Raw genomic sequence first — 12,643 nt, 5'->3', positions numbered from 1 at the left:
CCATAATGGCCTTAAGGAATAATTGCCCGTGGTGCACCTTAACAAAATAATCCTATTAAATAGAATATTGTTATTTGTAAGCAAAAGCCAACCGCTGCATTCAGTGTCAGAAGTAGTACTGTGACAGCTACATCGAGACTGTAGTTCCAAGATTAGTTTGTAAGTAATTCTACTAAGTCACTAAGGCAGATCAATGGAAAAGAAATTCATTTGTGAAGTTCTAGTCTTACAAAATATTTCATAGTTGAAAAATAAGATTTATTTTACTAAATTCCAAACATTTACAGGTAAGGAACTAAAACACATTATGTTCTCTTCAGAATATAAGACTTTATTATCCTCTTCAATTTAGGGTACAACTACATCAGTCTAGATCAGTTTCTTTAGCAAGATTAGACATCTTAAGAATCTTCCATTCTACTTCCTTATACTTTATTGTTCAAAATGCGTAATGTAGTAAATAGGATTAAGTGCGGCTACTACGGAGTGACTTAAACAAGAGACAAGTTACTTCTCTCACATAAAGGCCAGAGGTAGGTAGTTGCAGTGCCTTCTCTGCCAGAACAGCAGCAATCGTCACAGGTTTGGAAGGACATTCACACTCACAGGACCCAATAGGCCTTATGGGACTGAACCCCGCACCAGACTCACTTAACTTCATTGGAAACAGCACAGCAGCATGAGGTTTGTCTCAACAGGAGGCTTTACTCTGGCACCCAGGTGTCAGTTCAGGTGTAAGGAGACAAGATCATCTGGGTGGGTGCAGAAGCCGTGCTGGCTTAGAAACTTCAGGCTTCCCAAGAACCAACATCTCTTGAAATAGTCATGACTGTAGCTTTCAGGAATCTTTGTAATAAGAAACACAGTGCTTGGGGTGCCTGACTGGCTCAGTCAGTAGACCATGTGACTCTTGATATAAGGGTCGTGAATTCAAGCCCCGTGTTGGGCATGGAGCCTACTTAAAAATACAAACAAACAAACTACACGGTACTTAAGTAAGTCCAAAGCCCATATTTTCCAATGGGCATTTATAGCTGTTGTAGTCTCCCTGGTCTAGACACAGTTTACCAATAAGGGGTCTTTATTTATTTAGTTTTTTTAAAGTAGGCTCTGCATACAGTATGGAGCCCAACACAGGACTTGAACTCAGGACCCTGAGATCAAGACCTGAGCTGAGATCAAGACTGGGACACTTAGTCAACTAAGCCACCCAGGCACCCCAATAAGGGGTCATTTTTAATCACAAACAATATTGCCTGACATCACAGTTGACATTCCATTATTACCTTCTCTAGTAGATTTCCAGAGCAACAGTGCCAAAAGGTAAACTTGAAACCATTTTACCAGGAAGGAAAAGAAAGATTAACCTTTATTCTTGGCAGTCCAGGGCAGCATCACATCAGGATCCAATCTTCTATCTTGTTGCTCTGCCACTCATGGCTTGTTTCCAAGGTTTCTTTACAGTCCAAAAACCCTCCTGAAGCTCTAGCCGCCACATCCATGTTCCAGCAGGAAAAAAAGAAAAGATGAACTGGCCCATCTCCCTCTATGCCTTAAGTTTAAGGTAACTTTCCAGAAGCATCCATCACTCAACACTTATAATGCCATGGCGCTGGCCAGAACTTAGTCATATGGCCACATATTTACACATATATGGGAACATTGCTAACCTGAATAATTCTGGGATTGTTACAAAAGAAAAAAGAAAAAACAAGTACTGGGTCAGGTAATTAGCAAGATGGGTCAGAGACAGGCTGATGGAAGAAGCAAGAGATTTACTGGCTTTGAAGAGAAGAGGACCATAAGCCAAGGAATGTAGGCAGCCTCTAGAAGCTGGAAATGGCCATCAATGACAGCAAGAAAATGGGACACTGATCCTTCAATGGCAAAGAATTGAAATCTGACAACAACTAAAGGAACAAAGAAACAGAGTCTCCCCAACCCCCAAACTCCAGAAAGGAATGAAGTTCGGCCAACACCTGGATTTTAACCCAGCCTATGTCAGCTGACTTACAAAACTATAAGATAATACACTTGTATCGTTTTAAGCCACTAAGTCTGCAGTAATTTGTGATGGCTGCAATAAAAAACTTACATACTCACCTTAATAAAGCTTCCAATTTAAAGAAATTTAAAGGGCCCCTATAGTCATTTATACCAGATTTTTAAAAATTCAATTCATATCTGGTCCTTAATGACTCTGGTATATTAAATTGTGCTGTAGTCAAAAATCATGTATAGGAACAAAAATAGTAAAATAGTGAACTGAAAGCTACACAATTATTTTATATAAAAACTCCAAAAAGTTCACTACTAGTTATAATGAGAAACATTTCATCTAGGAGTGATTTCCAAGGCAGTGTCTTGAGGTTCCATAAAAACATAACCTTCTGTGTCAGAAGAAGGGGTATCAATAAGAGGACCAGAATTCTCTACTTCCAAGTTCAGTGATTTCCCCTGTTCATAACTCAGGTTTGGATTATCTTTTGTTTGAATCTCTTGCTCTTCCAACTCCAAAGATTTATCTGAGGCTGCAGCTACCACGTCGTCGTCTTCATTTTCATGCAGAAAGCTACAAATCATGTTGGGTCTATAGGAGAAATCATTGTCCTTGATTTGCAGCCATTCCACACCACCTAATTGGGGACGGTGAGGGATGGGAGGACAAACCAGGAAAGGAATATGGAAAAGGAATTTCAGTTACTTACCTATATTTCTCTTTAATTTTTTTTTTTAAAGTAGGCTCCATGGCCAGTGTGGAGCCAAATGTGGGGCTTGAACTCACAACACTGAGATCAAGACCTGAGCTGAAATCACGAGTCAGACACTCAACCAACTGAGCCACCCAGGCGCCCCTCTCTTTAAATTTTCATCCTATGAATACATGTCAAAATAAAGCCCCAACATAAATCAATGAACATGATGCCATGACTACTGATAAACAATCACATTATTTCCATCTTACATGGAGACTCTGGAATGCCCATAGTATATGCAACATCAAAATCACTATAAGTGAAATACAGTCAATAATATTGTAGTAACTATATGGTGACTACACTTACGGTGAGCACTTTGTAATATATATAATTATCAAATCACTATGTTGTACACCTGAAACTAATACAATATTGTGTATCAATATACTTCAATTTAAAAAAATTTTTTTAAGATTTTATTTATTCATTAGAGAGAGAGAGAGAGACAGAGAGAGAGTACATAAGCAGGGGGAGGGGCAAAGGGAGAGGGAGAAGCAGACTCCCTGCTGAACAGGGAGCCCAACTTGGGGCTCAATCCCCGGACCCTGAGATCATGACCTGAGCTGAAGGCAGATACTTAAACTGACGGAGCTACCCAGGTGCTCCCCGAATTAAAATTTTTAAAAAATAATTCAGACCATAAAAAAATCACTAAAACTAATCAACTTCAGTTACTATTCCAAGCCTCTCTTCCACAGTTCAATTCCCAACTCACTGAGATAATCTGAGCTCTCACTGCCACCTCATGCCTCATAGAAAAGTCTTCCAGTTCCCCACAATTTTCTCCTCAGTTTCCATTATAGATGATACTACCCTATCATCTTTCAACTCAACACTCAAGTGCCATTTTGAGTGAACATCTAACTTTGAAATAAGACACCTCTCCAAAAAAAAAAGAAGAAACTTGAAAAAAATTGTTATTCTTTTCATACTTACAGTCACAGCCCTAACCCATCAATGAACCCCCATAATCAAGAACTGTTTCAATAATGCTAGTAATTTGGGGGCACCCAGGTGGCTCAGTAGGTTAAGCGTCTGACTGTTGGTTTTGGCTCAGGTCATGATCTCAGGGTTGTGGGATTGAGCCCTGCATCACGCTCCGTGCTCAGTGGGGAGTCTGCTTGAGATTCTCTCCGTCTCCTTTTCTCTCCCCCTCCACCCTTCCCTGTGTGCACTCTCTCTAAAATAGATAAATAAAATCTTTAAAAAAATGTTAGTCATTTTTTTTTTATCCTTATGACCCCTTCAAATATTTTCAGTGGATCCTCATTAATTTCTATAGCAAGGCTGAGCTATTTACTGTCATCTTCAAAATACCGTTGGATATCTCTAAGACACCGCAACTTATCCTGCCCCCCGTTCACACTTCCAACTGCTCCTATTCCTCACCATAAACTAACTCTTGTGTGACTGCTTATTGAAACATCCTTACAGGGGCGCCTGGGTGGCACAGCGGTTAAGCGTCTGCCTTTGGCTCAGGGCGTGATCCCAGAGTTCTGGGATCGAGCCCCACGTCAGGCTCTTCCGCTATGAGCCTGCTTCTTCCTCTCCCACTCCCCCTGCTTGTGTTCCCTCTCTCGCTGGCTGTCTCTCTCACTCTGTCAAATAAATAAATAAAATCTTTAAAAAAAAAAAAAAAGAAAGAAACATCCTTACAGCTGATACCATATCTTCTCATATGTTATTACCATAAAATCTCCTTCTATCAGAAGTTGATTAGTCCTTCTCTAACAGCTTCAACAATTCTTTCATTTTTTTTCCCCCTGCAATAGCATCATTCACCTAGTCACCAGGTTAAAAACCTTGAAGCCATCCTGCATCCTATTCTGTTATTTAGCATGATATGTGGCACATTCCAGATACTTAATTGAATGAAAAGAGTGTTGAGTCACATTCATACATGTGTTTCAATGTGATTTACTTTAGAGTGCAAATTCCCAGAAGGTAAGGACCACATCTCCTTCTATTTTGTTCTGCCTACAGCAGATTGCCATGTTTGGTCACCAGCCTCCAAGACGGTCCCCAAAGATCTTCACCTTCCTGGTATTCATGCCCCTATTTCATCTCCTCCCACAATGAATAGGACATGGCAGAAATGACAGAATGTGACTTCTAAGGCTGGTTCATAAAACATATTGTGGCTTCTACCTTGTTCTCACAGATCACGTGATCTGGAAGAAGCCAGCTGCCATGTCAGGAGGGCACTCGAACAGCACTGTGGTGAGGCGAGGAATGGAGGCCTCCTGCTAAAAGCTGGCACAAACCTGCCAAGCATGTGAAGGAGCCATCTTCTAGTTAGATTTTCAGGTCACCGTAGTCCAACCAACATGCTGACTGCAACATCAAGAGACATCGAGCCAGAACTGCCTGACTAAGCTGATCCCTAAATTCCTGATTCACGGGAACTGTGGAAAATATTTCTGTTGTTGTCTTTTTAAACCATTAAGTTTAGAGGTAATTTTCCATGCAGCAATACATACCAAACCCAGCCTTGAACGGTTGGCTAACTAATTTATGTGATTAAACAAAATACCCAAATCTTCCCAACGGCCTATTAGATTATTAAAGACTACAGGAAAGGAAATTGTGTAACTTTTTTCTTTAAAAAAGAATATCTAAATAATAGCTAAGCTATGTATCTACCTTTCAAGTTCTTTCTAGAGCTTCGAGTACCTCTTTCTTCCTGTTATTTTCACAGAGTGCTAAAAAGGATAGTTTTGGGATACACATGCTAGGAACAAAGATTTTTTATGTACTTATGTGTAATTGGTACAATCAATTTCTACATGATTAATGTACCTTCAAATGTTTATTCCTTAAAATACAGTAAATCAAGCCATAAATATCAAGCCATAACTATTCATCAATAGAGTCAGGTTAACTGCAGTTTGAAATATGTCTTTGAGCAATGAGATTTTTTTTTCAAATTATGTGAATTTTCTAAAGCTGAAGTATAATTTGAGGGGTGCCTGGGTGGCTTAGTCAGTTAAGTGTCTGACTTTGGCTCAGGTCATGATGTCTAGGTCCTGGGCTCAAGCTCTATGTCATGCTCCCCACTCAGTGGGGAGTCTGCTTCCCCTCTCCTCCTATCTTTGCCCCTCCCCTTGCTTGTCCTCTGTCTCTCTACCTCAAATGAGTAAATAAAATCTTTAAAAAAAAAATTGAGGGCGCCTGAGTGGCTCAGTTGGTTAAGCGTCTGCCTTCATTTCAGGTCATGATCCCAGGGTCCTGGGATCGAGTCCCACATCAGGCTCCTTGCTCAGCAGGGAGCCTGCTTCTCCCTCTGTCTGCTGCTCCCCCTGCTTGTACTCTCTCTGTCAAATAAATAAATAAAATCTTAAAATAAATAAATAAATAAATATTTTTAAAAATTGAAGTACAATTGACATACAATGTGATGTCAGTTTCAGGTGTACAACATAGTGATTTGAAAAGTCTATACATTATGCTATGCTCACCACAACTGTAGCTACCATCTGTCACTACACAACACTGTTACAACACCACTGACTGTATTCCCTATGCTGTGCCTTTAACTCCCATCACCTACTCATGTACAGCTGGAAGCCTGTATCTCCCACTCCCCTTCAACCATTTTGTCCATCCCACCACTCACTCCCCTCTGGCAGCCACCAGTTTGTTCTCTGTATTTATGCATCTGTTTTTGCTTTTTGTTTATTCGCTTTTTTTTTAATATATTCCACATATAAGTGAAATCGTTTATCTTTCTTTGTCTTACTTCATTTATGAGCAATGAGCTTTTAAACTATCAAGTGATTATTCATTGTTTCTCTCCACAAACATGTGCCTGCTACGGCTGCAAGAAGCACTAGTCTAAAGTCTCTACTTTGGGATGACCAGCAACTGGAGAAGGCTCAGTGGATGCACGTTAAGAATGAAACTGATGTCCAACAACTGTGGTCCCAGAGTCCCTCCCTCACATGTAAAGCCAGCTTCTTCCAGTTATTAGCTTCCTGGGGAAGGTTGCCACCACTGCTGCCAAGTTTCCAGGAGATCCTCCGGGGTTTCACCTTAGAGAATCCAGATCCTGTCATATCCACTTACAAAGAAGTTTCAATTAAAGGGGTGGGGAGGCTGGTGGCTGCTGAATTCCCTAGGGGTTGGAAATCTATCAAGTTTCTTTGACAGCTCCTCACAATGGTTTCCAGTGCAAAGCAGATAAGAAATTTCTTATATGTCACCAGCGCCCTCTGCTACACTAAAGTCTAAATGAAATTTTTGACTTTACCTTTTTTTTTTAAGTAGTCTCCATGCCCAGGGCAGAGCCCAACACGGGGATCGAACTCAACCATGAGATTAAGACCCGAGCTGAGGGATGGCCTGGGTGGCTCAGTCTGTTGGGCATCTGCCTTCAGCTCAGGTCATGACCCCGGGTCCTTGGATCAAGCCCCACATTGGGCTCTCTGATCAGCGGGAGCCTGCTTCTCCCTCTCCCTGCTGCTCCCCCTGCTTGTACTCTCTCTCTGTCAAATAAATAAATAAAATCTTTAAAAAAACAAACAACAACAACAAAAAACACCTTAAAAAAAAAAAAGACCCGAGCTGAGATCAAGAGTCGGAAGCTCCACTGACTGAGCCACCCAGGTGCCCCTACAGTTCAAATGAATTTTAAATCTATATCTGGTACTTTTCAGGGAACATTCTCAATTTCCATAAAACATAGTTGTTACTACAAAGTACAAGGAATGTCCTGGCAGCAATGTGTCATTGTCAAAGCCAATAGTAAATCACCTACTTTCAGAGAACTAAGCGAACTAACCTATGCTTTCTTCTCCTTCCTTCTTTTCTGTCAGAAGAGTTCGTGTCATGCTGAGTTTCTTCATTGTATGGCATGTATATTTTAGCACTGTTTTATTACTGCCTTCTGTGTCACCTAGAACAAAAAACGAATTCAATTATTTTACTGCTGATGCCACCAAATAATCACACCAAGCCTCAATAATTCCAGTTCAAAGAGTTAGACTAAACCACTTCCTTTGAGATAGGGTAGTAAGTCCAAAACTTAACTCATCCCTCCTGCTCCCAGCACAGAAGAATGACAGATAAAATACGTCACAATGAAGGCACAACTGGACCCCAAAACAACAAATATCTCCAGAGGACCGGAGCACAAAGCTGGGAGTGAAATTTAAGCTATCTGCCTGCTAGGCTCCGGCCCTGAAGGAGGGATGTGGGACCAGGAATGTGGCCTTACAGGGTAATGAGGTCTCAAATTCTACTACTCGAAATGAAGCACCAAAGTCAGACTTACTACTTGAAGCCAGAGACTGGAGCGATGACATTCTCAGTCATGAAAAAAGGCTGAGAAAAAACCTGCAGCCAACCTGCTGCCTGCGGTTACAGCTTTATAGCAAACTGTGGGCACAGGCAGGAGGGAGGATAAGGCTCTGAGCCGGAGGTGTGAAGCACACTGAAAACTTCCCCACATCACTGACACCACACTTTAGAAAAGATCATACCACCACCTATTAGGCTGAGCCAAATGAAACTGTCCATGTTCAGTTGAAATTGGTCACTTCATATGGCTAAACCTAACACACACTCAGCAATCTAGTAATTCCATTCCTAAGTGTATATCTTAGAGACATTTTTGCATACATGCACAAGGAGACACAAAATACTCATGGCCGCATTTCTGCAGTGAGTTAAAAGCATAGTTCAGATCATGGGCTCTGGACCAGACCACCTGGGTTCAAATCCCGACTCTGTCTCTCGTGTACGACCTTGGGAATGTTATTTACCTCTCTGTGTTTTGGCTTCTTCAAATATAAAATGAAGACAACAATGGTATCTACCTCACAGACTTGTGATGAGGATTAAATGAGTTAACACATGCAGCATTTAGAACAATGCCTGACATATACAAGGCATTCAATAAATTTTCATAGTTACTAATAATTACTGATAAAAATGGAAGCAATCCACATGTTCAGTAACTGGAGAATACACTGTGGTATGGTCACAAATAGAATACTTAGCAACAGGGAAAATAGAATTATACATACCAACATGTATAAATCCCAAAACCTATCCCTACCTGTAAGAAAGATACACAATTTGCTGTAATTTGTATCAAGTGTGAAAGTATACCGAAAAATGCTACTCATTGTTTGTGGATACATATATATGTAATACAAAATCAGGTATAGGAAAGGAAAACATCAAATTCAGGAGCGTAATTATCAAGACAGAGGAAGGGAGTATACACGAGGCGTATCCAAGAGGCGTATACACGAGGCTTCAAATGTATCTGGAATGTTTTTTAACTATCTGGCAAAACGGTAGGATTTGATATAGCTAGAAAATGGGCACATGAGATGTTTAATTTTAATATTTACTGTACAAAAGTAAGTCTGCAATATTTCATAGTAAAAAGATTTGAGTCAACAATATAAGCACTTACCATGTTCAACATTTTCTTCAAATATAGCACAGGTCCCAAGAGTATCTGCAGAAAAAGTGAAGGCAACTTGTTGACAAGTAACTAACTTTCTCTGAAACGCATATAAAAAAAGGAGTTCCATCTATCTGACATCCTCCTACCTTCATACTCTCCAGCAAAGACATAGTTGTCCACTTGCAGAATGGGCCTCTCAGTGTCAATTCCCTGCAACAGAATACAGGATCATTAAAAAATCATCATTAGAAAAAGCCTTGCAGGGCCTCCTGGGTGGCTCAGTTGGTTAAGTGCATCCAACTCTTGATTCTGGCTCAGGGTGGGTCATGAGATCTAGTCCTACCTCGGGCTCTGTGCTGGCCACGGAGTCTGCTTAGAATTCTCTCTCTCCCTCTCCTTCTGCCTCTCCTCCCCCTCTATAAAAAACAAAAAGCCTTGGGGGTTTGGGTGAAATGGGTGAAGGTAGTCAAAAGATACAAACTTTCAGTTATAACATAAGTAAGTCCTGGGGATGTAATGTACAGCATTAATCTACTTAATAATACCATAGTGTACACTTAACAGTTGCTAAGAGAGTAACATCTTAAAAATTATTATAACAGGGTGCCTGGCTAGCTGTCTTTATGTAGAGCATGCAACTCTTGATCTTAGGGTTGTGTGTTCAAGCCCCATGTTGGGCATGGAGCTTACTTAATGGAAAAAAATACTCATTACAAGAAAAAAATTGTAACTATGTAGTGATGGATGTTAACTAGACTTACTGTGGTGATTGTTTCCCAGTAAATACAACTATTATATCATTATGTTGTTCACCTGAAATATAATGTTATATGTCAATTATATCTCAATTAAAACCAAAAAAAGAAAGAGCCTTCAATATGTAACCTTGCTACCAAGGAGAGTGATCTCCAAAACTGGGGAACCTCTGGAGCTTGTCCTAGCAAGTACAAGGTAAGAGCTAAAAATGCTCTGATCACAGCAGTTAAAATCTGACGAATACTTCATTCATATCCAAATAGCCAGCAGTATTTCAATCAACATCCTCGTCAAGTTAAGGTAAGAACAGAAAAAATTTTGTCAACAGTAGCTCAAAGATTTTAAAGTGATAAAACAGATGGTAACATGACACCACAGCTCAAGTCGACAGGAGAGTGTGAGGTCTTTAAAGTCTTTTCTTAGTAGGCATCTTTCCTCCCTTCTCCAGTTAATCTGTGCGCATATCTAAGAGCCTGTCTTCACTGTTTTCTCTCCCCGCTCACGATCTAAAACAATGTATTTTTTTCTAAATATATAGGTTGATAACAAAATGCTACCTCCTCTAAATTTTTAACTCTCCCCAGGCACACATTCAGACACTCAAGCAGAGTATGGCATTTTCTCCCATAGCCCCTCTGTACTTTTCTATGATTGTCCTTAGAATTCAGTGCTTTGTAAGGAGGAACAGATCTTTGGGGATACGTACTGCACTATTCATTCTTGTTTAAATATAAGAAAATATACAGAAATCCCCCAATTCTAGAAGACTCACCAAAATCTTGCATTTATTTTCACATTTTGATAGAAAGTCTGAATCAAGAATTCCGGACAATTCCACCAGAACCAACTGCTCCTGGTGGAAGAAAGAGGAGTTAACATGCTAGCACGGGAGTGTGCAGGAAGAGGCAGTTATCAAGCGAAGCCAAAAAGTCCCACTGCAGCAATCTCAACCTTTGTGAACACTAGGTCCTGCTTTCAACGAAAGGAAGCAAGCGACGTTACCTAAGGTAACTTCCTCTACTTCCCCATTCCAACTACGGTGTGGCTGCTAGGGCCGAGGCCGGCGCTCCCGGCTCCGCGCGCCCAGAGCTCTCCCTCCCGCCAGCCGCATCCCGACTCGCTGCCCCACACGCCGCCCCCGCCGCGGAGGCCGCAGCTGTGCCACTTACTGCTTCCTCTTCTTCCTCTTCACCGTCCTCCCGGATCCGCTCCTCGGTCGCCGCCATGATTCCGCACCTTTTCGGAACCTCCGAGTCGCTGGCCACGCCCTCCACGGCCGCCATCTTGAGTACGGGCAGCAGCTCCCCTTGTCTGGCTGCTGATCTAGCCCCGCAGACCGCTCCTGCCAGGACGCGAGATGGCCGCTCCCGTGCCCACGTGGAGGTCCGCTCCAGGCCTCCTCCTTGTTCTTTTCCTGAGAGCTGGAGTGTGGCTCTGGTGGCGGCCTGCCGCGGCAGGCAGGCGACCGAGGACACCCTCAGGCTACCAGCCCGGGTTGGAGGAGAGGGCTGGGGAGGGAGAGAGGATAAGAGGGTGCAAACAAGGAGACCGCTGTGTGAGAGGGAAACGAAGAGGCCTCGCTTTGGCCCGACTCAGCATTTCTTGAAAAGAAATTCTTAATGTCGTGCGAGCACTACTCCTCAATTCAAGTTCTCCTTGAGTCGAGTTAATGTGACATTTCAATGTCACACGTAAGAAGCGCGCACAGAGGGCTTGAGTTTCAGGCCTGCCAGCCTGAGCTCTAAGAGAGGTAGAGAGAGGGACCCAACCAATTATATGCTAATGAGATTGCCGTAGGTGCTGTAAGACAAACGTTGTTAGGGGAATTCAGAGACCTGGGGAAGTGGAGTTTTGAACCGAATTTTCTTAAACTCGTGGGTTTCTCTGATTATAAAATAAATGATCTTTGTATATGAGACAGGATGATCTAGCTCCGAAGAGCATGAGCTTTGGGGTCTGATACTTGTCCAGGTCAACTGCATTTTTAGCAGCAAGGTCCTAGGCAAGTTGGTTATTGTGAGGACTAAATGACACAATACATGTAAAATAGATTTAGCCCAGCATTTGGCACAGATTAAGCATTTAATGCGTTTTATCTATTAGTGGTAATATACAAAATTTTAGAGTCTTTGTTTTTAAAAAACACTTTCACGTTTATCCTTCTAGCTTCTTTCTACACAAACAATTTTTTTTAAGTGTTAAATGTGTACCTCTTTTTAACTTGCTTTTCTCGCTGTATACAGTGTCATGGATGTTTTTCCAGGTTTTCCATGGTAAATACAGATCTACATCATAGTTTTTAGTAACTGCGTAGTATTTATTGTATAGTATTATTTCACAACACTTGCGTGGCCTGGCTGGCTCAGTTGGTAGAGCATTCAACTCTTGATCTCAGGGTTTTAAGTTGGAGCTCCACCTTGGGTGTAGAGATTACTTAAAATATTTTTTTAAAATATTACACAGCACTTTACTAAGCATCTTTGTACATGTTTACCCAATTGCCCCATTAAAGAAATAGGATTTCATTGCTTAAAAAAAGAAAAGGTAGAGCACTTAACCTGTTAGTAGTTGTAGATCTGAATTCTAGCTCTGAAATGCAGTAATCGCAGGGAAAGCCTGCTACACTTTCTAAGCCTCAGTGTTCTTATTTACTAAATGAAGATAAAAATATTTATACTTACTGTGTATTTTGCATTTGAAGATTGGATCA

The 12,643-nt window shown here is 41.3% G+C and overlaps 1 protein-coding gene across 1 annotated transcript; it reads right to left on the bottom strand.

The window, feature by feature from the left end:
* Positions 1-305: 305 nt before the first annotated feature.
* GTF3C6 (general transcription factor IIIC subunit 6) lies at positions 306-11,254 on the bottom strand. Its single transcript, XM_045798479.2, has 6 exons — positions 11,103-11,254; positions 10,706-10,786; positions 9,324-9,387; positions 9,184-9,228; positions 7,540-7,653; positions 306-2,636 (listed from the first exon to the last, which is right to left on the bottom strand). The coding sequence occupies exons 1-6, from the start codon at positions 11,214-11,216 to the stop codon at positions 2,335-2,337; spliced, it is 720 nt and encodes a 239-aa protein (XP_045654435.1). The 5' UTR covers positions 11,217-11,254; the 3' UTR covers positions 306-2,334.
* Positions 11,255-12,643: the final 1,389 nt, after the last annotated feature.

This window comes from Ursus americanus, chromosome 11 (genome assembly GCF_024610735.1).
Source record: "Ursus americanus isolate L20-20 chromosome 11, mUrsAme1.1.p, whole genome shotgun sequence".
In the NCBI taxonomy this organism is placed as follows: domain Eukaryota; kingdom Metazoa; phylum Chordata; class Mammalia; order Carnivora; family Ursidae; genus Ursus; species Ursus americanus.
This window is presented reverse-complemented; position numbering and strand designations above follow the sequence as displayed.

What these genes read in the sequence shown, in the direction of transcription:
- GTF3C6 (XM_045798479.2), bottom strand. Translation starts at nt 11,216, where the DNA reads ATGGCGGCCGTGGAGGGCGTGGCCAGCGACTCGGAGGTTCCGAAAAGG. An exon ending in AAGAGGAAGAAGAGGAAGCA is followed by an intron (nt 10,787 to 11,102) that starts GTAAGTGGCACA and finishes TTCTTCCACCAG; the next exon opens with GAGCAGTTGGTTCTGGTGGA. An exon ending in GGAAGGAGAAGAAAGCATAG is followed by an intron (nt 2,637 to 7,539) that starts GTTAGTTCGCTT and finishes GTCCCCAATTAG; the next exon opens with GTGGTGTGGAATGGCTGCAA.